The sequence below is a fragment of the Marmota marmota genome, unplaced genomic scaffold, assembly GCF_001458135.2.
Source record: "Marmota marmota marmota unplaced genomic scaffold, marMar, whole genome shotgun sequence".
In the NCBI taxonomy this organism is placed as follows: Eukaryota; Metazoa; Chordata; class Mammalia; order Rodentia; family Sciuridae; genus Marmota; species Marmota marmota.
In genome coordinates, this window is record NW_025999999.1 from 4,426,554 (window position 1) to 4,454,125 (window position 27,572).

At 36.9% G+C, this 27,572-nt stretch overlaps 1 protein-coding gene across 1 annotated transcript in view; it reads right to left on the bottom strand.

Moving 5' to 3' along the window:
- The window catches only part of Hpse2 (heparanase 2 (inactive)), a 660,291-nt gene that overhangs the window by 226,845 nt on the left and 405,874 nt on the right, over positions 1-27,572 (bottom strand). The window contains exon 5 of the mRNA XM_015494621.2: positions 18,779-18,950. Coding sequence (XP_015350107.1) covers positions 18,779-18,950 — 172 coding nt within the window. The remainder of the gene's footprint in view (positions 1-18,778; positions 18,951-27,572) is intronic.

Genomic DNA, 27,572 nt, shown 5'->3' on the forward strand with positions numbered 1-27,572 from the left:
TAGAGTAAACCGAACTGAACTTTAGATAAATAGTAAATTTATGGGCATTTCCATTTGGTCCACTTATTTTTCCATGGCTAATTATGTTCTGAGCTATATTACGTACTGCAAAGAACAAATGAAACATTGACATCTGTCTTTTTTCCCTCTCTCTCCTTCCCTTCCTCCCTTCAATCCTTCTTTTCTCTGTTCCTCATTCCTATCTCTCTCTCCCCTCCCTACCCTATTTATATAGAATATCACACTGGCAGTAGACTGATAAATGGCATAGCTTTATGATGACTTTGATGCCTAGTGCTCATCTCTATTTAGGCTCATCTTTAGGAGTTTATATTTCATTCATTTCATAAATATAGGAGTCTAATGTGCAAAAGAGATGATGAGATTCTTCAGCCAATCTCTCTTATCGATAAAAATTACATCCAGGAGGTTTAATTTAAGGAGGATCCTGAATGAAGAAAGGAAAAAATAAGTTACTACTATTTACTGACTGACAGGTACTTGGTAGCAATTTACATATTTAACAACCCCATAAGGTTGATACTATCACTTTCATTTTATAGATGAAGAGACTGTCCTCAAGAAAATCTAGGTAATATGTTGCAGATCTGGAATTCAAACCCAATTCTGACTCTAAAGTTCTTGTTATAACCATGCAGAGATGTCAGATTTATGATCTGTGTGGGGCTGCTCCTTTTCCTGAGTCCATAGTAAACACTGATAGTAAGTAGATTTCAATATTCTCTCCCTTGTCTGAGAATTGGCCTAAGAATCCTTCTCAAGATAGGGTGCCAGGCACAGTTACTTGGAACTGACCCCCAAGATGAAGCCAATTTGCTCCAGTGTGGGTGGGGGTTGGGAAGAAGAAGGCTATAGGATAATGTCTGGAATAAGACAGAGGCAGATGTCAGAAACTAACACACAGAGGAGGACTAAATAAGTCTGCTTGACTGGAATGAAGAAAAAGGCAGTGAATGGGAAATGATGAGAGAAGATGCTGAAACATACCTGGAAGGCTCTGGCTGGAGCTGTAAGAGGCTGGTTAGAGAACATGACAGACATGGCTTGACAGTCCAAACTGTTGCTGAGCAAGTTGCAAAGACCTGGATTCAAGCAAAGATGGCTACAACTGACTTGATATGATTTTCCCTGGCTGTGGAGCCCAGTGGGAGGGAGGAAAAATGCATCAGGATGTCATTATGAATTTCACAGAGAAAAACTAATCTTTCCAAAAGTTAAAGCCCTGGTAATAAGCTGACTCTATGAGCATGAACACTGTGGGCTTCTGGTAAAGAGGACTTTCTATTACTTTGTATTCTCTACTGTTCTGCTTAGGTGAAAGATGAAAGTTCAGTAAAACAACATCACAGAATAGAAAGAGAATTGGGCTCAGGGGTAAGATAGATACCTGATTTGAGATCTGGCTCCACAACTCATTAGCCAAGTAACTTTGGGTAAGTTGTTTAACCACCCTAGAGCATTTTACATGGAAAGAAAAGCACCTGCTTCCCCAAAATGCTGTGAGGATTAACCAGAAAACATACATGAAGGGACAAGGGCAGTGCATGGTATACTGCTGGTACTCAATAAATGTGAATTTCCTCTTCCTGGTTCTGGCTTGTGAGCTTAACATTTTTATACCTCTACTTCTTGATCTGCAAAATAAAGATTAAAAACCTACTCTGTTTATCACACAGACTAATCATTCTCATATTTTGGTATACAAATCTTTGTTCAAAATGCCAAAATTTGAGCCCCATCCCTACACATTCTGGTTCAGCAAGTCTGAACTGGATACTAAAAAATCAATGCTTCATTTTCAATAATCCTTCTAGGTTCCTCTAGTGCAGGAGAATCATGGACTGCTACTTTGACAAATCCTGATTTTAGCAGCATCTGTGAGGGTAGAGCATTCTCGAAGGAGAATGTATGGTTATAAGGAAAAGAAGAAGTAAGGAAGAATATTTCCCAAGATTTTTGACTTGTGAAATGTCAAATGTTAGTGTATGTTCCAGGACTCTATACTCCTTCTCCAATGTTCTAACTTTCATTCCAGACTGACTTTTCTGATATTAGAGGCAGAGAGAAATATCCTTCATAATAGCAAAAACTCATAAGCTTGAGGTTGGGTAAGGAACTAGGCTGTTTCTCTAGTTAGGAAAGAACTCCTTTCTAGAAAAAAAATACATTAAATTTATAAGTAACTATTCACAACATAATTCTTGACTAGGGAGTAGACCCTTGCAGTAGCCAGTGTTTCCTGTTAATGAGCACTAAACAGCTTTGGTCTCTCTCTTGAGGCAGCAACGTAAATTCTCTTCTTATGAACTACACTCCTCCTGTAGTGATGAAGTCGTATAACACTTTCACAGTTGAAATAAAACAGAACAATTATTAGAAATAACATTGTGATAATTACTGTGTGCACCAAATTGTCCCCAGCTGTGCATCTTCTCACTCCAGGCAAGAATGTGGCATAAGTGGGTTTCTGGGCAGGAAGTAGAGCTGCAATCACTCTCACTCTACTGACATGTTATTGTAGCTAATCTTCCTAGTTTCCTTCCTCACTCAATTCTCTGAACTGCTTAGCAGCCTACATCAGAGTTAAATAGGGGAAAAGCAGACCAAAACCTGCCTTTTCATCTTTAAAACATGTCTGTTTTTCTTAACGACTGTGGCTATCATTTCTTTGGATGTCAGTGTGATCCAGGAACTGTGCTAAGCACTTTAAATTCATTACCTCATTTATTTCCACAACATTTCATTAGTTCCACTTTACAGACAAAGAATCAGAAGTTTTAGAGAGATTAATTTATTCCTTAAAATGATCCACATAGTAGGTAATCCAAATCTGATCTAGTTCCAAAATACATGCTATTCACTATCCTGTTGTGGTGAGTGAACACTCAACAAAGAGAAAACAAAAGCCTGTTGTTACATAGTAAGAAATTAATTGGGAAGTTTTTGTAAGGTTTTTTTTTTTTTGTGTGTGTGTGTGTGTCTGTGTATGTGTGTGCGCCAAACTAAGTATGTGAGAATTTAAAATGGTTGGAGTGAAAAAGTACCTCAGAAACAATTTTTTACTATCTTCCTACGAAGAGACTGATGTCCAGAGTGGATGTGATAGCAAATAAATATCCACAATTTTGTCTCTATTAGAATCTCCTCTCAATGGGCACAGGGAAGGCCAACTTCTCCATTAGGTACAGCAGGCACAATGCCGAGGGACTGCAATACTTTTAGAGGCCTCTAGTCAAAATCAGAAGAAAAAAATAAAATGAAGTTTTAAGTTGAAGAAAGAGTTTTGAGTATTTATATTTTATACCAGTGAAGTAAAAAAATGTAGATGTTAGTATGACTTTAAGAAGAAAGGTACGCAGGAAGTCAAAGTGTCTTGGGCCTGCAAAAATCATAATGGAAGACTGTGAAATGTCCATCCTTGCCCACCTGTATAGCCTTCAGAAGAATTTGTGTTTTGAGTACAACGTGGAGTTTATAAAATGGCACTAGACACGTAGCAGAGGTATTAAACACAACCAAAACCAGAAACTTTGGGTAAAAAAGAATAATTTTTCTATTCTGGTTTGTTGACCATTTAACATACAGCAGTTTGAAAAAGACCATTATTTGCTTCCCAGTCCTGTTCTGCTTCTATACACTTTCCTCAAATTTGCATGTTTTCCAGAGCTCTCTGTGCCACCACAGGAGCAGAACATTATATCTAGCCTTCTGTTCTAACATAGGTTCACATTAGAATGTTCTGCTAGCAATTCTGTAGACTGTGGGAATAAATTCCATTCTTCATGCATGTATCCACTCAACAAATACAAGCACCTACTATGTACTAGGCCTTTTGCCAGTATTGAATCTACAATGGTAAATACAACAGCTCTACTTTTGGCCCTCACAGAGCTTATAATTTACAACCCACAAGTAAATGGTAAACATATAGTCACAAGTTGTGATAAAGACTATAAAAAGACTAACAGTGTATGTATATTAATACAGAATTATTTAGCTAGGATACTCAAGGAAGGACTCTTGATAAGAAGAAACCAACCATGTATCAGATGGACAGAAGATCTGAGGATGAAGTTGAGCATGTACCAAGCCAGTGAGGCCAGGGTGAAATAAGAAAAAGGGTTAGTGGTAGAAGATGAAAACGAAGAGCTGGGCAGCAGCCAGATTATTCACAGTAGAGCCTCATGGGGCATAATAAGGAGATTAAATTTTATTCTAAGAAGGAGAAGTCATTAAAAAATCTTCAGCAAGTTAATGACATCAAATGAATTATGTATGTAAAAGATTTTTTTGGAGACTGAGTTGATGAATAGATTGAAGGAGGACAAGGATAGAAGCCAATAGACAAATAATAAAACTATTGAAGTCATCTAAGTTCTCTGAATCCTCCAAATTGTAGTTCTTTTATAATTCTCTATTGCAAACTCTCACCCAAACCAGAGCTCATATTCTACATTGATGTGGTACAAATATGTTGGTGGAATACTAGTCCCTCAAGAAGGCTTCTGAAAATATGACTCTGTGGTCAGATAAATTTAGGAAATTCTGCAACCTAAATCTGCTTCATGGAGATTCACAATGTAAACTAATGTATTTAAAGTTCCATAAAGTATTTCAGTAAATGTGTGATTTCTCAAACTTACTTGACCATGGAACCTTTTATTTTCCCTCCTCTGGATAATATTAATATCTTGAAAAACTAATATTCCCCAGGGCACATTTAAGGAAGTAATGCCATAAGTCATTATAATCAAAAGTTAAGCAAATTCCATGTGTTGAGATGCAGGGCCCTCATATTTTCTACCTCTCCTTTTATTATTCCAGTGGCTTAGATAGTAATTTCTGAATCCCCATATTTAACATGAGAATATCAGCTTCCTATGTTTTATTTCTTCTCTCTATTTCTACCTTCTATTTCCTATCAACTGTCTCTTTACTTTTCATTTTCAAGGCTGGTAAGATTTTCACTGTTTCTGTAACCTTATTTTTCTTCCTGTTTTGAGATATTCCTACAAGACAGTTTTGAGTATTCTGAATCAATCCTCTGTATCAGTAGCATTTTATGTTAAGTTTTTTTGTTTTTGTATAAAGCTTCTGGTTTGGAATATAGCCTTGACTGTATCTTCCAGTTATTTTATTGAAATTTTAGTAGCCTTTAGAGGTATATTTTATATACTAGGCAATTCACTTATATAAGTGTACAATTCAATAGTTTTTATTATATTTGCAGAGTTGTACAGCCATAAACCTACTCTAATTCTAGGATATCCATCATTCTAAAAAGAAACTGCATGCACATTAGCAGTCACTCCTCATTTCCCTACAATCCCTATTAATAAGAATCAACTAGTAATCTATTCTTAGTCTCTATTTGTTTGCCCATTCTGAAAATTTCATATAAAAACAATCAACAATGTCAGGCCTTTAGTGACTACCTTCTTTCAGCTCACATAATGCTTGTAACATGTCTTGGAATTTCATTTCTTCTTAATTGTCTAATAATATTCCATTCAACAGCTGATGGATATTCGGATTGTTTCCATTTTTTACTATTCCAAATAATGCTACTAAGAATATTTGTATACAACGGTTTTTATGTGGACATATGCTTTCATTTCTCCTAGATATGTACTTAGGAGTGAAATTATTGACTTATGTGGTAATTATATTTAACCTTCTGAATAACTACCAGACTGTTTCCCAAGACAGCTGTACCATATTATATTCCCACCAGCAGTGTATGAGGGTTCCAATTTCTCTACATACTGTCTAATACATGTTATATGATGCTGTTTTGGTTACAGACATACTAATAGATGTGAAGTGGCATTTCATCACAATAAGAAGAAACAAATAATTTGCATTTTCCTAATAACTAATAGTGTTAAGCATCTATTTGCTTATCATTTATCTCTCCTTAGGAAAAAATGTCTATTCAAATGACTTCTGCCCATACCTTAATTAGGTTATTTGTCTTTTTGTTGTTGAATTATAAAAGATCTTTATACATATTTTGGGTACAGGTCCCTTATCATATATATGACTTGCAAATATTTTCTCCCATATTTTAAGTTGTCAGTTCAGATACTTAGTGGTAGTGTCTGATGCACAAAAGTTCTTAATTTTTATAAAACCTAATTTATCAGTATTCTATTGATATGCTTATTGGATGCTTTTAAGTATTTACTATGGTTTCGATGTGTACCCCAAAAGCCTTACCTTGAGAAACTTAATTCTCAATGCAACAGTGAGGGATCTTTGGAGGTGGGACCTTTAAGAGGTGAACAGATTAAAATGTTATTATTGAGGGAACAAGTTTATCAACAAAGGTGTGGATTCCTTATATAAGGATGACTTCATCTCTCTCTTTGCTCTTTTGCCATGGGATGACACAAGAAGGTCTGTACCAGATGCCAGTGCCATGATCTTCCCAACAGAAACTTAGTTTCTCAACTGTGAGAAACTAAGTTTCTGTTCTTCATAAGTTACTGAATTATAGAAGCACAAAACATACCGAGACAGTGTTGGATTTAAGAAAGCATTGCCTAACTTGTATTAGACTCTATTGTAGCAAGTATATATTTAGTTTCCAAAATATCTTTTGTTCTGATTGTACTTTTTCATATAAATCTAATTTTATTTTATAAGTGCAATATCTTACAATGTCTTATGAATTATATATTTTTAAAGTACTACTCTGAATTATAATTCTTCTCAGGTCAATTGTTTAATTTACTTAAATTTGTTTATTTTTATTGGTACTGGGGACTCAACCACTGAGCCACATCCCCAGCCCTATTTTGTATTTTATTTAGAGACAGGGTCTCACCAAGTTGCTCAGCACCTCGCCTTTGCTGAGGCTGGCTTTGAACTTGTGATCCTACTGCCTCAGCCTCCAGAGCTGCTGGGATGTAGGCATGCACCACCACGCCCAGCTCTGTTTACTTTTTTCATCTGTGCTATTTGTTTCTTTCTTTGACCTGTGATCTTTGTCTATCCATTCATACTTTAAAATTGTGAAGAACTAAGGCTGAAAATGCAGATTTTTCTCTGTGGTTGAATATGCAAGATTTTTATAAGTTTCTTTTTTGACTGGGATTTCTATTTTGTGGACAGGACTTGCTGATCAACATAGGAGTAATTATAATAAACTTCAGAAACAATTTAAAAAAATGCTTCAAGGTGAAAAGAAAAGCACCAAACATGATGGCATGTGACTGTAATCCCAGGTATTTGGGAGGCTGAGGCAGGATGATCGAAAGTTTCAGGCCAGTCTGGCAACTTAGTGAGTCTCTGACTCAAACTAAAAGAAAATTTAAAAAGTGGGTGAGGATGTACCTCAGCGGCAGTGATTGCCTAGCATGCCTGAGTCCCTGGATTCCATCTTCAGTACCAAAAAATAAAAAATAAAGAAGACAGAGAGAGTATAATAAATTAAGATAAAATTGTCATTATATGGATAATAATACATAAAAGTTTACAAAAAGAAAAACAGAGGAAACTGATGAAACCCTAAAGAACAATTACTTATGTGTTTAGATAAAACACAATAACTAGGAATAGGCAGTTCATGAATAAGGAAATGAAAACAATAAAACAAACATTTTATTAAGCCCTCCCCATTTTCTAGGCAATATGCTGCTCCCTATAAATATAAACATGAAGATTCTCTCTCTGTCCTAATGGAGTTCATATCCTCACGGGGAAGAAGATAGACCTGTTTAGTCCTCAACTATCCAAGTAAAACAGCTTAAAAGTTGACTTGGCTGTATAAACTAAAGGAAATCATTGTGAATTATACAAATCACCATAATATATTGAATCACTATCTAACAATTTACAATTCCTTTCAGTCACAATTATGCATACTATTTTTCATGTTAGATAAACTTAGAGACAGTTGTTGAATAAGATAAATACTATTCATTCAATAAGATTTATAAAATGCCTATTGTATCAGGGTCCTGATCCTAGTCCACAGTCTATAAGGAAGGCAAATATGTAAACATATAAATTATCATCAATTTGATAAATACTATAACAGAAAAATAAATAAATAAAATGTTATAAGTCCTGCAAGGCCAAAGGGGACCACAGAAATCCTGCCAGAAGATGTCAGGGAAGTCTAGGGAAAGATGAAAGAAGGATGGGCTGATATTCCAAACTAAATGACAGAAAATAAAAAGGTGCAAAGGTAAAAAGAATATGGCGTCTTCTAGTTCACATACATTTTGATGTAGCCAGCAGGCAGGTTGTACAAGGGAGTGCAACTGCTTATTAGATACAAATGTAGGCAGGCAGAGACCCTGAAGGCCAGGAATGCACCTGAAAGGGTTTTGATTTCAGACAAAAATGACTTCACCAGATGCTGCCTTACAAAACAAACAAAAAACTATTCAGAAATCTATATGGGGAATTTATTAGAATCTGAGACTAGATACAGAAAATTGTTTAAGAGGAAAAATGATAAAGTTTAAAATAAAATGAAAAAAATGATTTATGAGTGATACTAAGAATTCAGAAATAACAGTATTAATTAATTATGTGAACAAAGAAGAGGACTAAATCTAAAATAATCTGGTCTGGGACTCAGGAAAAATCATTATCTTATCATGTTATGAAACAAACAGGATAGGATGAAAAAAGACAATATAAAGATTTAGAGAATATTCAGCTCTTTTCATTGTTAACAGAATTCAAATTTAAACAGCTATGCAGCATGATCTTTCATTAATTTAAAAAAAAAAAGAATGAGCCAACCATTGTAGCACACGCCTGTAATCCCAACAGCTGGGCAGGCTGAGGCAGGAGGATCATTTAAAGAGAGTTTAAAGCCACCCTCAGCAAAAGTAAAGCACTAACCAACTCAGTGTGACCCTGTCTCTAAATAAATTACAAAACAGGGCTGGGGATGTGGCTCAGTAGTCAAGTGCCCCTGAGTTCAATCCCTGGTATAAAAAAAAAAAAAGAATGAATTCTTAAAAAATCGTGTTATGTACCTATATAAATATGCCACAGGGAATTTCACCTTTATACATACGTAAAAAGAACCAATCAAATATAAATAAATGAGCAAAAGGAAGTAGAGTGGAGTAAGGAGAATGGAGAGAAAAATTTGGGAGGGAAAAGGGGAGATCATAAACTGAAATCAAATTCCATGCATGTATGAGTTTGTAGGGATAAACCCAACTACTATATACAACAATAAAGCTCAGATTTAAAAAAGAATAAATTAATAAAAATGGCAATACTCATTGCTGTGGGAGATTGGTGAAAAACATACCCCCTAATACCTTGCTGCCCTACCACTTAGTTAAATTATGAAGAAATTTGGCAGAAAATATGAGAGCCATAAAAATTATCATCTATTTTAACCCAGAAACCCAAGTTTTTGGAACATAGCCCAAGGATATAATTCAAAAGAAATAAAAAACTATTTGTATAAAGATGTTTATAGTTGGACTATATATTACAGGCAAAAACTGGAAACAGCCCAAATGCCCAACAGTGAGGGAATGCTTATGTAGACTTTTATACATTAATGCAATGGAATATTTTATTGCTATTAAGAATGACAAATATGAGAATTATGTAGAAATAAGGAAAGGGCCATATGAAGCAATGAGTAAAAAATGCAGAACTCAAAATGATGCATATACAATGATTAAAACTATGTAAATTTATATCTGTGTAACCAGGAGGATTGGAAAAGACCAAAGAGATGGTAATTTAGAGTGCTAACATTTTTGTTGTTAGTTCAAGTTGCTGGGGATGTTTATATGTTTCTAGTTATATTTCACTATATAGTTAGTAATGTACATCAAGAAAGATAGCTCTCCATTTTTTCTGGCATTAAAAAAAGAAACTTGTTTATCAATATTTTTTCTTGTCCTAGAAGATTTTTGCTAGTCTTCTGGGTCCTACTTTAGTTTTTTTGATATGAAGGAAGTGGAGCCCACTTTTTGCCACCATGACACCCAAGTCACATGCTCATCTCTTTCCTCTTTGCTTATTATTGCATCCAAGTTGCTTAACTTATTCATACAAACCAATATCTGTGTGTTCACATTTGTACCATGTACACAAACTAGATGCCCTAACTACAATTAATGTAGTGGTGATAGGTTTCTCTTATGACTTAAAAAATCTGTATTATAAAGAAACATTTGTTTCTTAATTATTTCTTTTACCCTTGAGGAATTGCCCTTAATTTAATGAAAGTCAGTCCCTTTAGGTTCCATCATTTCTATCCTAAAGGACTTCTAACTTTGGCTATATTCTCTTTTTCCTGTATCATCTAGCTCTTCTCCTCTCAAAAGTTGCAATAGTCAGTTTTCATCTCTGTGACCCAAATGCTTGATGAGGACAACTTATAGGAGGAAAATTTATTTTGGCACATGGTTTCAAAGTTCAGTCCACAGTGAGTCAAACCCACTGCTCTGGGCCTGGGGTGTGCAGAACATCATGGTGGAGAAGCACTGCTCCATTCACGGAAGCCAGGAAGCAGAGTGAGGAAAGGGAATGGGCTGCAGAAAAGACACACCCTTCCAGGGCACATCCTCACTGATCGGTCTCCTCCAGCTATGCCCCTCCTGCCTACAGTCACCACCCAGTTAGTCTGTTCAAAATATGATAGACTCATTAGTTCACACCTCTCATAATCTAATAATTTCATCTCTGAATATCCCTGCATTAACACAGGAAATATGGGGGATACCTCATATCCAAACCAGAACAGGTGTTTATCTCTTTAACCTACATTCCTATTCTACTATTTACCACATTAAAGAGGAAAAACATCATCATCTTCCTTGACTACAGTTCTCCCTTTATTTTCCTATTTTTCTTCACAGTAAAAAAAGAATCTCCCTAGGGTTGTCTACATTTTGGTTTCAAATTCTTACCCTCCACTTACTTTTCAAACTATTGCAACCCAAGTTCAGTTCCTACCACTCTTCTGAACTGTTTCTCAAAGCTACCAACTATCTACATATTGCCAAACCAAAAAGGTACTTTTCTATATTCCTAAGAGTTGACTTCCTGACCTCCTAGAAGCACTTTCTATATATTCAAAATTCTTTTTTCTTAATGCACATTATCCTCCCTTTTTATCTCACACTGAGAGCATTCCTCTTTTCTTTCATTTCTGAATATGCAAGTTCTTCAGGGTTCTCTCCTAAGCCACTATCTCTGCTCTTTCTATAATTCTCTAACTTATCTCCTCCATTCCTATGGCTTTAAATCCAATTTTCAATGCTAATGATTCCCCAGATTGGTTTTTCTAGTAGAGATCTTGATTTCTTCACTCATTCAATGACATTCTTGATATCTCTATTTAGATTCAAGCATAATAATATGACATAAAATCAAATATCATGATTTTCTTCCCAGAATCTTGTCACTCCCCAGTCTTCTCATCCCAGTGAATGACAACACCATCTACCCAATTATTTGCACATCTGTCGGGCAGGCCCAAGATGACTACAGTTAAGCTCTCTCACTGAGCCCTTACAACAGGCTATGTTTTTAGTATGTTGCCAAGGTCACGAACACACTGATTCAGCTTATGTACTCAAGGTCATAAACATTTGCTTGTGAGCATGAATTCACTTATGTAACCTGCTGGCAATATGCCTTATTTATCTGACCTGCATATAAAAAGGGTCTATGGAGGCTAATGGAACTGGCTGGGCTAATGAAGCTGGAGCTGGAGGCTGGGGGCTGCTGCTGCCTCTGAATAAAGAAGGCCTACTATTCTAACTGCACTTTGCATTACCTTCCACCTGCTGTGACCCTGAATCTGTTTTCCTGGGTCTGAGCCTCCACCTTGACAATTTGGTGTAGTGGGCAGGCTATTCCACAGGTGAGAAATGCATCAACCTCAGTAGACAGGAGGGCCCTGTAGCTACCAAGCAGCACTCAGTTGCCAAGGTCCCAATAGCATGGATTCCTGTGTAGAGATGGGATATGGTGGAGGTTTCCCTGTGAGCATAGAGATTCTGATTGACCGTGGTAAATATGGACCTGGCAGAGTGGACTGTGAATAAAGTAATGGAGCTGAGGCATTGTCCACAACCAAGGGGAAAGGTGGCAGCAGCAGTGTGGAGAAAATGGAGAAACTGCCTGAGGAGCTGTGCACACAGCCGCTGGAGCCATGAGATAAATGTTTCTTACAGCTCTGAGAGCAAACAGTGACGCAGCTTTACCAGAGACTGCCAAGATGAGGGAGTTGCGAGATATGGAAGAGGCCTTGGAAACCTTGGAAACTGGAGGAGGATCTCTGTCCCTTGGAAACACCCCTTGGCCTCCCCAGAGAGCTGATGGAGTCTGGGGAGGAGGAGGAGAAGATTAACCTATAAGCCCAGCCAATGGTAATACAGAAAATGAAACAACAGCAGCCATGTCTCAAATGAGCAGCCACCCACAGTGCCAGCCCAGTTAACTAAGTTCACCACATTCTGCCTGTCAAGCAAAGTTGGTGGACTTCAGAAAATAATTTGGACAGAGGCCAAGAGAGCCCCTGGCTGCTTTGATGTTATATCTGTGAGATTTAGGGGCACTGGTAGCCGACAGGGGCAAGACACCCTATGTGTTATACGTTATTGATCCTGCACAACCTTGTGACTTAGCAGAAGCCAAGAGAGAGCCTAGGTGTGCAGGAGCCAGCAGCAGCCAAGAAAAAGGCCAGATGTTCTAGGAGCTGGCAAAGATAAGAGACTTCAGGAGATGCCTAGGTCTTATTACTTATGTAACTGAACCAGAAAGAAGCAAATACCTTGGAAGCACTTACACTGCCTAGTGTTTGGTACACTGATGATGCCAGCCATGGACAACTGCCTGTGTGGATGTTGGTAGCTGTGGGACCAGAGACAGACCCTGTCTAGTTTAATATCAGTACAAGACAAAACAGTCAGTGAGCTGAACTAACTGGTGATAGCAAATGAAGAATCCTCCATAGTGGTATGTATGACAGTTGTGTGGTGTATTGGGGGCAAGTTCTGTGGCAAGAGCTCTGAGAGCTAAACCAACAGGAACTGGTGACTGTAGGTTGTGTTACTGGCCATGCTCCCTGACTAGCCCAGGGAATGATGGTTAGGATGTGGTGGTTAGGGTAGGCACCTTTCACCAATTGGGCATTTTGGTTGCATCACTGCCTACAGCATACAGGTGTGAAAACTATGTGGAACCTAGCCAAACAGTGGGGTCTGCCTTTAATGCAGAGTACCCTAGTAGAGGCCTACCAGGCATGTGTGGTTTGTGCCCAGGAATATCCACACCTCTGATGCCTTGAAGTCACAGATGGCCAGGTAATGCATGAATGCATGCTCTTGACACAATGGCAGGTTTACCACATTGGCCCTTTACCAAAGTCAGAAAGGGGCCATGTTTGCCTTGACGACAGGGGATATGGCTACAGGCTTGTTGTTTGCCTGGCCCAGTAATCAAGCAAATCTGAGTACTATGGTTCATGACCTGACTGTTTTGACGGCCTTATATGGTCAACCTATCACAATAGAGTGTGATCAAGGCACCCATTTCATGGGTCAGGATGTGCATGGTGACTCTTGTACTCAGTTGCAGATTCAATGGAAGCTGCACCTCCCATATCACCCACAGGCTGCAGGCATGATAGAAAGTCATAATGGCCTGTGTAAGAGAGGACTTAGGACTGCAGTCAACTCACCTGCTAGGAAGGAGTGGTCACAGTGTCTGGGGACAGTTGTGAGAGCTCTGAATAACCATCCCTGATAAGAGGACCAGTTCCTGTGGAGGCTTTGCTGCACTGCACAGCAGCATCAATACAGGCTTAGGTGACAACAAAGAATGTTGTACTTAAGTCTGGGTTTGGAAAGCAAGAGGATGTTCTTTTGCCTGCTCCCACTGGATTGAATAGAAGGAAACTGTGGATTCAACATGGCCCTTGACAATAAAGTCCTCCCCTGACCTTCCCTGGGTAGCTCTGTTAGTCCCATGGGGAGAAGGTTTAGAATGTGATCTCCTTGTGACACCATGGGTGACTAGTGAATGCCTCTCGACGCACATAAACATGTATCTTGGCCAGATCCTGCACATGGGACACAGATTTTAAAAGGTACCTTTGTTATTTCCCTTTGACCAATTATGAGCTACCCAGTGCTGGGTGCACACAGAGTCTGCTGAAATTCAGGACCAAGCTGTATGAGTATATGGTATCACCACCCAGGGAGGCCTCCGCAGGCAGTCCCTGGGCTTTCCTGGGACTAAAAGCTGGCCTGACTTCTCCAAGATGTATAGTATTATCTGTACTAGTCCCCCTAATTGCATTATCCTTTTGTCTATAGGTGTGTCCTCACCAACACTATTGTGAACTGGGAACATGCCTATGCCAGAGTAGCAAACACCTCCGCCTCCTGCGTATGCTCTGCAGTGCCTGTGAGTCCTACTGCCAGACCACTCAAGGGACAGCCAGACTATGTCCCCTTGACAACTGACATGGCTTGGAAAAAGACTTTTATTGCCGCAACAACATGGGATAAAACCGGTTTTTAGTAATCCTAGGTGATGGGGCTTTTTTGCTATTTGTATGCTGTGGCGGCTTATATAGCTGTTAATGCATATGGATGCAGTGCTGTGGCCTCCTCACTAAGGGATCTTGTAGAAGACTTCAAACGCTTAGATTATACAGTGAGGGATCCTAAAGGAGTGGATTTTCAGGCAGGCTCAAGACGCTACAGTTAAGCTCCCTCACTGAGCCTTACTATGAGGCCAAGGTCATGAACATCCTGATTCAGCTTATGTACTCAAGGTCATAAACATTTGCTTGTGAGCATGTACCCACTTATGTAACCTGCTGGCAATGTGCCTTGTTTCTCTGACCTGCATATAGAAAAGGTCTGTGGAAATGGCTCAGGAGGCTAATGGAACTGGCTGGGCTAATAATGAAGCTGGAGCTGGAGGCTGGGGGCTGCTGCTGCCTCTGAATAAAGAAGGCCTACTATTCCAACTGCACCTTGCATCATCTCCCCCTGCTGTGACTCTGAATCTGTTTCCCAGGGTCTGAGTCTCCACCCCCAACAACATCTCTGTCGCATCGTTATGGTCCTATCCAACACACCATCACATCCCATGGATTCTACTGTTAACAGTATATTGTACTGCCACCATCCTAGTCTAGGTCCCATCATTCTTTCTCTGCATTGCTGTAGAAAACTTCTCACTAATTTTCCTGCTTTCTGTCCAACCCAATTGCCACATACTAGGCACAACATACTAGTTATGGGATAAATCTGATGATTTCCTTCCCCAGCTTAAAAACATTCAGCGTTTTTCAGAATGTGCTTAGAAGAAATTGCGAGCCCTTCATTATGCCTTTTAGCTCCTATGTAACATGACTCCTAGTTTCTTTTCTAGCTATATCTTTTGTTAGCCAACCTAGCCATTTTTTCATCTTCAGGGCCTTTGCACATGCTTTTCATTCTAACAAAAACACTGATACTTTTCACTTTGTGTAGTTAACATCTATTCATCCTTTAAATTAGACCTTAAATACCTCTCATCCTCCCCTTATATGTCACTTGAGGTAACCCTTCCATGACTTCCCTAACTTAAGTACAGCACTTATACTCACTCACAGAATCATGTATCTCTCCTTGGTATTAGCTTAGTTTTAAGTTTAGTTGATTAATGCCTGTGTCTCCCTTAACTCAGCAAATCACTCTGTGCAGGTTTTTGTTTTTATTATTTTATTACCAGTTCCTAATATAGTACCCAGAATATAGCTTCTCAGGAAACATCTGCAGGGGGGCTGGGGATGTGGCTCAAGCCGTAGCGTGGGGCATTGGGTTCTATCCTCAGCACCACATAAAATAAAATAAAGATGTTGTGTCCACCAAAAACTGAAAAATAAATATTAAAAAATTCTCTCTCTCTCTTTAAAAAAAAGAAAAAAGAAAAAAGAAACATCTGCAGAACAAATGTATGAGTACTAGAGTGTCACGCTACTGAAAGGATGTTGTAGGTCCTGTGAAAATATATTAATCTAATAATTAAAGAATGATAATCTAAAAGAATAACCATGTGAACTTAATGATAGATAAATAATCAAGCAAAGCTAATGACTCTAAGAAATGTGAGTAAAATTCTACACTCGTGATCCTTATCTCCTAATTATAATAGGCAAAATGAAACCAACCTGTCCATCTCCTCCACTACACACATACACAGAATAATTTCAAACTTCAGTGAAAGTATGCAAAGGGAAGCTCAGCTGATCTGTGGGTAAGGTCATGATTTTTTTTTACAAAAAAAGTAGAAGTTGCTCGTGAGATGAAAGGTGTTTCAGTCAGCTTTTTGTTTTTGTTGCTGCTGCTGTGACCAAAAGACCTGACAAGAACAATTTTAGAGGAAGAAAACTGTATTTGACACAGGTGGTTTTAGAGGTCTCAGTCCACAGATGGCTGACTCCATTGCTCTGGGCCTGAGGGGAGGCAGAAATCATGGGGGAAGGGTGTGGAGGAGGAAAGCACTGCAGGACAGGATAATCAGGAAATCAGGAATAGGTGGGGGAGAAAGAGAGAACGCTCCTCTCACAAGGGATAAAATATAAACCCCAAAGGCATGCTCCCAGTGACCTACTTCCTCCAGCCACACCCCACATGCCTACAATTTAATTCATATCAATAGATTAACACACTGATTAGGTGAATGCTCTTCTAACCCATTTGTTTCACCTCTAAACCTTTGTCCATTCTCACACATGAGCTTTTAAGGGACACCTCATATCTAAATCATAATAGAAGGCAAGAAGAGAAGAGTGGGGAAGACAGCAGCATTGAAATAAGGGTGGCTACCCTTGAACTATTTAAGTGTCTTCACTTCGCCTTGAGCCAGGAGATTTGGTTTGGCATTGCAAGTTATTTTGTAGCTTGTGGGTAGCCACAAAGGAGATAAGCACACACCCTTAGCCTTGAGCGATGGAGGTGTTGAACAGGCTTCAGGTGGACCTCACCTCGGCTCAGCCTGGGAATGAAGCTCTGGGAGTGGGTGTCACTCAATGAGATGGGATACACCCCCCTGAAACCCAATCCCTTGCCTCATTTGGGTTTCTTCAATAAATAGGATGGTGGCATAGTCTCTCTCTTTCCAACAGACCCTTAAGGTCAAGAGCCGTCCCTGATTCCGGCAAGTAAAAGGTATTTCTGTGCGTTGGGAGCTTCTTTCCGGTTTTCTAGTTATTGATGTAGCCAGCGCTTGTGAACCCAGCTCAGGTCACCGGCCCAGCTAGCTCCCAGTAGTGGCTCCTCCCACTTAATGGATTACACAATGCACATGAACTCAGTCTTCGCTGGGCCAGGGAGAGAGCTGCAGTAGCTCCAGAGTTGGGCGTAACCCACTGGGCCTCCTACCTTAAAAGGCAAAGAACATTCTATGGAAAAACATTTGATGCTTCTCTCATATAAAAAAGCAAACGTGGGGTCTTGCTCTCTCTTTCCAGTGTGGAAGCTCCACCCCTAAGGTCAAAGAGTCGTCCCACCCTCCCTTTTCAAAATTACTTTCTGTGTGCTTTTTTTTTTCACCTTCTTTTCTTAGCTTTATTTCACAGTCAACCTGCATCATGTAGAGGAAACCCAAATTCCACCAGCCCCAGGGACGTGGGTGAGAAAAACACCTAAAATTAAATTTCAATTTGTTAATGTTGCTACAGTATGAATCCTTTTGCCTTTTCAAACCTTCAGTAATGTTTAATCTTTTTATAAGCTTCTATCAAGAACCAAAAAAAGAGAAATCACAAGGGCCATCAAGCTATAAGGGCCATTCAGGAGACAAAGTTTTCCCTTTCCTTGTATATCTCTGTTTCTACTTGTATATCATTTCTCTAACTTCACTTGGTCTGTGCACATCACTAGAAAAAGTCTTACTTATCTTTGATTTGTAGGAATAACCTATCCTATTCCCGACTATTGCAAAATGTCATTTACAATGTGTGCCTTGGTACACAGGGTACTGTGTTCCAGAAGAGCTCCTAAATCCCCCAATCTCATTGCTCCCACCCCTCCTGCTCTAGTCTCTAATTTAGATCTTGATTAAAGTTGTATCTATCTTCAGCCTTCCTCACACCACAGTGGCTCCCTGCAATGTAATTCTACATGTTTACTGGTAATAAATTCATGATCAGGCATTTCCTCTGACCCTGAATGATTGGTCCCAATGTACACAGATTATCCAGATCAAGTCTGGTCCACCACCAGGATTGAGGAAGAAGCTTTAAAAAATGATTGTAAGATTAATTCACAACCAAAGAAATCAAGTGGTAGCAATTCTCCAGAATATCTGCTAATAAATCTACCAGTTCAGTTGTTCTGTAATCTACAAATATTTGTAGTGCTTTTCAACTTTTTAACCTAGCTCTGCTTGTCAAACTTTACTTTTTAGAGAGGCCATTAGAATAAAGTTTTGTTTTGCTCTGCTTTGCTTTTTATAAAATTCAAAATGATGGTATGTAACGCTATAATTAAATGTAATTTTCAAACAATGCATCCCTTCCAATCCATCCTAGAGATTGTGATGTGTCTCCCCCATCATACCACTCTCTTCTGACCATGGAAGTTCTTCCATTGTTTGATGAATAATCCCTAGTTTAGACTGGAGTAAGCCATTATGGAAAAAAAAAAATCTCCTTTACTCTTAAGATTGAATATAACCAGGAAAAAGTACAAATACTTTAGATCATTACATTTAATGAACAATGTCATAAGGAAACCTAAATAATCTGACATACCCATCTAGGAGAGCAATGACGTTCTTCCTTGGACGCCCAATATTAGGGCCATATAAGCTGGCTCTGGAGTAAATCCGGATGGGTTGCAAGAGGCTCTTCAGCTGGATGTAATCTTTTCCCAACTGGCTGCCATTCACAGCCCGGCCATGCATAGTCCGATAGTTATTTGGCTCTAGGTTAAAAACAGACATGTAAGTTAGCTTTGGGAAGAGCCAGACTCTGCCAACCCTTTCCTGTCCATAGACCTCTGCCTTTTCCTTAACAGAATGAATAAAATAACCAAAGGAAGGAAGTGTGGTGTATCTAAGTTGAAGAACTATGCCAGGAAAGAAGTCAATTTAGCAGTGTCCTCGTACGGTTTCACTCATTTCAAAGCAATCTTCACAAAAGATCACCTAATCCACAAAGGAGACCATGCTGATTTTCAGGCAATACTTCATAATGAATTGTGTCCCCCGAAATTTATGTCTACCAGAACTTCAGAACATGACATTATCTGGAAATAGGGTCCTTGAAGATGTAATCAATTAATATGCAGTCTCACTGGATTAGGGTCGGCCCTAAATTCACTGATTGCTATCTTTATAACAGAAAGGAGAAGGAAGTTTACACACACACACACACATACACAAGTATACCAGTCAGACCTGTAAACTGCCTAAATGTTGACTGTACTCCCCCCACTCCACAATCCACCTACAATCTACTGGCAAAAGATGGAAGCACAATCTCTGATCAAACATTGACCCACAATTAAGCTATATTGTGATATGCCTTCTTCACACCATCTCTTCTAACTCTGGAAGGCCTGCAGAGATGAGAATTTCTTCCATTGTTTGATGAAGAGTCCTCAATTTAGAGTGGGCTAGAGGGAATACCTAGAAGCTGGCCTTAAAAACGTTTTTAAATGATAAATTAAAAAAATGTAGAATTATCAGTAGCTACATAATGTGAGAGAGACAGACTCTATATATAATTAGTCCATGTAAGTTTCTAAACAAACAAACAAAAAGAAACAATAAAAACATCTCTGGTATGGAGGATTTATAATTTAGAGGTTCTCCAACATATTATCTAAAATATATTATTTTCAACAAAAAATTATGACATGCATAGAAATAGGAAAGTGTAACCCAAATATTGGGAGGAGGAGGACTGTTCTAAGAAATTATTTCTTAAGAGGTCTTACTGTTGCACTCCGCAAACAAGGACTTCAAAATTTCTATTATAAATATATTCAAAGAACTAAAGAGAATAATGAAGAATGAAAGGAAAGCATAAGGTTATTGACTTATCAAATAGGAATATAAGAGAAATAAACTATAGAAAAGAAGGCAGATTCTTGAATTGAACTGACTCATCATAAGCAAGAGAACACAATGAGATTAATGGCTGAGTTTTTGCCAGAAACAATGGAGGCCTTAAGAGAGTGGGATGACACATTCAAAATACTGAAAGAAAAAACCCTGTTAACCAAGAATTCTGCATGCAGCAAAGTATTCTTCAGAACTGAATGCAAAATTTATATATTCCAAGAAAAACATGTGAGCAAATGTGTGTTATAAGAAATTAAAAAGGAGGGCTGGAGATACAGCTCAGTTGGTAGAGTGCTTGCCTTGCGTGCACAAGGCCCTGGGTTCAATCCCCAGTACCACAATAAATAAATAAATAAATAAATAAATAAATAAATAAATAAATAAATAAATAAAATAGGAAGTCCAGATTGAAAGGAAATGCCACATATGGCAATTCAAAACCACACAAATAGACAACATCAGTATAGGTAGTTATATAGGTAAATATAAAAGTTGAGAATATACATGACTTTGTTCTTCTCTTGAGTGACTTAAATGACACTTGCACAAAACAAATAGATAAAGTGTTGTTGGTCTTTATCATACAAAGATGCAATATTTAGAATAATAATGGCACAGAGGAGGGGATAAATGGAACTATACTTGAACAAAGTTTCTATATTAACCTAAAATTAAGTTAGTATTTCTCTAAAGTGGATGGTAATGAGTTAAGATGAATTATACCAAGAAACTACTAAGAAAACAACAAAACAAAAAATGAAAGTGGTACTTTAGATAATATTTCTTTTGCATAAGAAAGGCAGTAACAGAGAGACAGAGAAATAAACAAAACATGAGATAAATAGAAAAAAGATAGCAAGGTGGCATATGTAAATCAGCCATATAGACAATATTGAATGTAAATTGATTTAAAGCTATAATTAAAATTAGAAATTGTCATGCTGAATTAAAACAAAAACAAAATCCTAACAGAGTGACACATTTCAGATTCAAATAAACAAATAGATTGAAAGCAAAAGGATGGAAAAGAAGAAATATCATGCAAACAGTAACTATCAAGACAGTGGGAACAACTACACTTCTGAATATCAGACAAAATAGACTTTAAGAACAAATGTTACTAGAAACATTGTAGAACATTTTATAATGATAAAAGGGTATCTGGTAATGACAATAAAGACCTCAATTTTTTCAGGAAGATATAGACATACCTAACAAAACCACCAAAATACAGGAAGCAAAATTGAAAAAATTGGAGAAATAGAAAATTCAAAAATATTACAAGGATACTTAGTACTACATTCTCTATAATGGATAACACAACTGGACAGAAAATCATCTAAGATATAAAAGAGTTGAGTATCATCATTGGCTAATGAACTGCTTGATCTATAGAACATTCTACTGGACAACAGCAGGATACACTCTTCCAATGTAGGATAGAGTATGCTTCCATATATACCACATGCTAAGCCATAAAACAAATCTCATAAATTTTAAAGGATTAAAATCATGCAATGTATATGCTCTGACCACAACTGAATTAAACTAGAATCCAACACCCGAAATTTGAGAAATTTATTTGAAAACTAAACAAATAATCCATGGGTCAAAGAAGAAATCACAAGGAAATAAAAATATTTAGACTGGAGTGAAACAAAAATATAACATAAGAACATATGGGATGCAGCATAAGCAGTGGCTAGGGAAAATATGATAGTCAGAAATGAGGAATGATCTCAAACCAACAACCAAGGATTCTACTGTAAGAATGAGAAAAATAAGAGAAAACTAAATCCAAAATAAGAAGAAGGAATAAAATAATAATAAAAAAAAATAGAGTGGAAATCAATAGTATTCAAAAATAGAGACAAGTCAATGAAAGCAAAATTGGTTCTTTAAAATGACAACACAATTGACACACAATTAGGCAGAGCCACCAAGGGAAAAAGAAGAGGCCACTGACTACCAAAATCAGGAATAAAAGAGGAAACACCATAAAGAACTTTGTAGTGATTAAATTGATACGAAAATACTATGTACAACTTTATATTACTAATTTAGACAGCTTAGGTAAAATGCAAAAATTTCAAGAAAGACACAATTTATTAAAACTGACTCAAGAAATATAAAGTCTAAATAGACATATAACAATAAAAATCAATGAATTAGTAATTAAAAAAATCTTTTCATAAAGAAAGCCCAGACCCAGGTACATTAATTGGTGAATTCCATCAAATGTTTAAAGAAGAAATACCAATCCTTCATAAACTCTTCCAGAATATAGAGAAAGAGGTCACACTTCTCAACTCATATTATTCCCATTCCAAAGCCATTATGAGAAAACTAAAGATGAATATGTCTCTTAAATATAGATGCAAAAATCCCCATTCAAAAAAATATTTACAAATCAAATCCAGCAACACAGAAAGAGTATCATAAACCATGACCCAATAGGATTTATGCCAGAATGCAAGGTTGACTTAATATCAAAACCCAATTAATATAAATTACTATATTGATAGAATGAAAGACCAATATCATCACATTATCATCTCAATAGATGGGTACAAAAGCAGCTGGAAAAAGTCACCACCATTCCCAATAAGCACTCTCAATGCACCATGAATAGAAGGAAACCTCAGCCTGATAAGGGATATCAGAAAAAACTTACAGTTAATATCATCATACCTAATGATGAGATACTGAATGTTTTCCTCTAAGATTGGGAACAAGGCAAAAATGTGCTCTTGCCACTAACAGTCAACATTTGTATTAGATGTTCTAGCCAGTGCAATTTCTCAAGGAAAAGAAATTAAAAGCATCCTAACTGGAAAGGAAGAAATAAAGCTGTCGTTACTCTCAAACAACATGATCCTTTTTGCAGAAAATCCTAAGGGATCCACACGTGTGGGGAAAAATTTAAATATATAAAAACAAGTTCAGCAAGGTTGGAGAATATAAGAACAATTTATAAAATTGTTATTTTTAAATACTAGCAATACACAGTTCAAAAATGAAATTAAGAAAATAATTCCATTCACATTAGCATTAAAAATAATACTTAAGAATAAACCTAGCAAAAGCAATGCAAATTATATATGCTGAAAGCTAGAAAATATTGATTAGAGAAATTAAAAATTAATCAATTGGGAGGCTGAGATAGGAGGACCATGAATTCAAAGCCAGTCTCAGCAAAAGCAAGGTGCTCAGCAATTCAGTGAGACCCTGTCTCTAAATAAAATATAAAATAGGACTGGACATGTGGCTTAGTGGTTGAGTGCCTCTGAGTTCAATCCCTAGTACTCCCCCCAAAATTAAATAAATGGGGAGATAACTTAGGTTCATGAATAGGAAGACACTAAATTAAGATGGTAAGTCTCCCCAAACTGATCTGTAGATTCAATACTCTATTAAAACCCTAGCAAGGTTTATCGAGGATATTAACAAGCTAGTTCTAAAATTTACATGGAAATACAAACATCCAGGAAAGCCAAACCAATTTCAAAAAAGCACAAAGTTGGAGAACTTAACACTTGACAATTTTAACACTGTAAAGATGTTGTAAAAACACAATATAGTCCTAACAGAAGAACAGAAATATAGATCAGTGAAACAGAAGTAAGAGTCTAGAAGTAGAACCACTTAAGTCAATTAAATTTTGATAAAGGTGCTAAAGTAATTCAATTGGGAAAGAGGTTGTCTTTTAAATAAAGTGTTGGGAAACTTGAAATCCACATGCAAAAAAACTAATTTAGAACCTTACTTCATATCACATGCGAAACTTAACTCCTAATTGATTCATGCCCAATACAGGAGCCAAAACTACAAACTATAAAACTTAGAAGAAAATAAGGCAAAGAATCTCTGTGACTTTGGGTTAGGCAAAGAGATGACACCAAAAGCATGATCCATAAATTTTCTAAAAATTGATAAGCTGAACTTAATCAAAATTCAAAGCTTTTGTACTCCCAAAGATTCCATTAGCTAAGTGAAAAGATAAGTTATAAATGAGAAAAAACTGTTTTCAAGTCATATATTTGATTTAAAAACATATTGAAAGTATATAAAGAATTCCTGGGCTGGAGTCGTGGCTCAGTGGTGGAGCGCTTGCCTAGCACATGTGAGGCACTGGGTTTGATCCTCAGCATCACATAAAAATAAATAAATAAATAAAGGTATTGTGTCCATCGTCAACTAAAAAAAAAACAACAACAACAAAAAGAATTCCTACAACTCAATAATAGGATAAACTTTAAGTCGACATTACACCAAAAAAGTGCAAATGATTAATAAATACATGAAAAGGCACTCACTATCATTAGTCACCAGGAGTGTGCAAATTAAAGTTATATTAAGATACTACTTCAAACCTACTTGAATGGCTATAATGAAAATGATAGACAATAATTAATCATGCCAAAGATGTAGAAAACTGGAACCCTCATACACTGGTGACAGAAATGTGAAAAGGAACTTCATAAACTTTGGAAAAGTATTTTGTAAAATAGTTTGACCACCTCTTAAAAAATGAAAATAAATTTATCCTAAGACGTACTAACTCCGCCCCTCTTAGGTTATTTTCCTAAGAAAGAGATGAAAGCTTTATGGGGATCTTTTGAGGGTGATGAAAGTTTCCAGAAGTGGAAATGATTGTATAAATCTTTAAATTTATTAAGAATAATTTAATTATCAAATGAAAAGAAGGGATGGGAAGTAAAGGAACTGTTATGGTTTGGTTATGAAGTATCCCCCAAAGGCTCATGAGTTAAAGGGTTGGTTTCCAGTGTAGCAATGTTCAGAGGCAGGGCTTTGGGGAAGTGATTGATTCATGAGGGCTCTCATCTCATCAATGGATCGATCCACTGAGAGATTCACAGCTGAATAGACTATTGGGAGGTGCTGGGAATTATAGGAAGTGGACCCCAGTTGCAGGAACCAGTCCTTGGGGGCATACTATGGGGATTCTACTTTTTCCCTAGCCCCTTCCCCTTTCTGTTTCCCAGCCATCATGTTCTGAGCAGCTCTATTCTGCCACATCTTTCTACCATGATGTTCTGCCTAACCTCAAACCCAAAGCAGCGTAGCCAGCCATCTATGGACTGAAACCTTAAAACCATGAGCCCAAATAAATTTTTCCTCCTCTCAGGTATTTGTCATAGTGATAAAAAGCTGACTAACACAAAGACAAATGGTAGACATAAAAATGTTCTCTAAATAGTAAGAAAAGGAAACAAGGGGTCATAACTATCTTCATATGTACACTAATGTTTATTGTTAGAAAAACAATAGAGTCAAATTGAACATTTAAGTTTGAATTACTAAAGGGCAAAAATGGTGTGAGAGAAAAGACAATAATCAATTGTTTCCAAGTGCTATTTAATATTTATCTCCTTTACCAAGAGGTAAGCAGCTATATCTGTTATTTACTATTGTGTCTCTCCAACCTAAAAAACATACTAGACAATCAAAAAACATTTGTTGAGTGAATGAAAGGTAGACAAAATGAAGAAAGCCAAGGAGTCTAATACTATTAAAATAAAACAAAATAACCCCCCACCCACAAACAAAAAAAAATCATAGGGTAATAGAAAAAGATTTCTATTAGAATTCTCAAGTTCCTAGTATAGATTTAATACTTACTGCTGCTTTTAGAAATTCACTTCACTTCTCTGAAGTATATATTTTTTCTTATATAACATTTACTTTATCCAGCACCTTATTTAGTTAGCATTTTGAGATCCAATAGAAGAGTCTATTTGGAAGTGCTACATAAACTAAATACTATGCACTATATTGTGCACTATAGAATGATGATAGTTAATAATCACAAATGTAAAACTCCTAAGGAAATCTTCTGTCACTAGTCAGTGGTAAGGAATATGCATTGTTATGCCCTTAAAAATAAAAATAAACAGATGAAATTTTGTGGTGATGGCTTTATTGAGATATAATTCACATGCCATAAAAATTTGGAAATTCTATGTATATAATTCAGTTGTTTCTAGTATATTATACAGTTATGCAATCATAACAAAATGTGGAACGTTTTAATCATCCCAGATTAAACCCCCATGCCCCTGCTTTCCTCCCTCCCTCCCATTAGGCAACCATCAATCCACTTTCTATTTACATAAATTGTCTATTCTGGACATGTCACATAAAGAGAATGATATGTGTTTTTTTATGACTGTCCTTTTTATTTAATGTTATCTTTTCCAGATTCATCCATATTATAGAATGTGTCCAACCATAATTCATTACATTTTATAGGTTATAAATAGACATGCCTATTTGTAATGATGGATGCATAATATTATGACCTTTTTAGAACATAGAGTAATAATATTGCATTCGATGGCTATGCCACATTTTATTTACATTCCAACTGATGGAAATTTAGGCCATTTCTGTTTCTTTGCTATTACAAATAATACTGCTCTAAATAGTCACGTGTAGTTTTTCTTTGTGTGTGAACATATATTTTCATTTCTCTTGGATAAACAGTACACCTAAGAGTGGAACTGCTGGGTTATATGGTAACTCTGTTGAACTTTTGGAAGAACTGCCACACTGTTTTCCATAGCAGCTGTACTATTTTACATTCCCATTAGCCATGTGTCAGGGTTCTACTTCCTCCACATTCTTGTCATTCTTGTCTCCAACACTTGTTATTTTCTATTTTTTAAAAATCTGGTCATCCTAGTAAGCATGAAGTGAAATCTAAGTGTGGGTTTGATACACTTTTTCATTGATGTTGAACATCTTTTCATGTGTTTATTGGCCTTATGTATACCTTCTTTAGAGGCATGTCTATTTATAACCTTCATTCAACAACATTCTTTTAACTGCTTCTTTTGTTGTACTTAATACAAAGTGAAATCGATATAGTAAATGCTGTTCATATTTCCAAGAAGTTGGTTTTCATCATGGCTCACAGTCAACTTTCTTAACTAATGCACTTATTTTTATTTTTAGAGCAATTTTAAGTTTATAGAAAGTTGATTGAACAGTACAGAGAGTAGCTTGTCCGCTACCCCAACACTTTCCCCTATTATTATGATGCCTTCTTGTACTATATTTGTTACAATTAATAAACTAATTCTGGTATATTATTTTGCAACTAAAGTCCATAGTTTACATTAGGGTTTATTCCATGTTCTAAAAGGGTCATAATATTGTGCATCCATTATTACAACATCACATAGAATAAGTTCACCATATGAGAAACCCCACGAGCTCAGTGTATTCATTCCTTTCTTTATCTGTCCTGCCCATCCTCCCCTCCCTGCAAAGCCCTCCTGATAACAACTAAACTGCTTAACCTCTTTATATGGCTTTGCTTTTTTGGGAAAGCCACATAGTCTTAATCACAGCTCACACTCTTTTAAATGATATGGAATTTGGCCTCACTTCCTGTGGTATGTGTTCAATATAGGCCAAAAAAAAAAAAAAAAAAAAAAAAAAAAAAAAAAAAA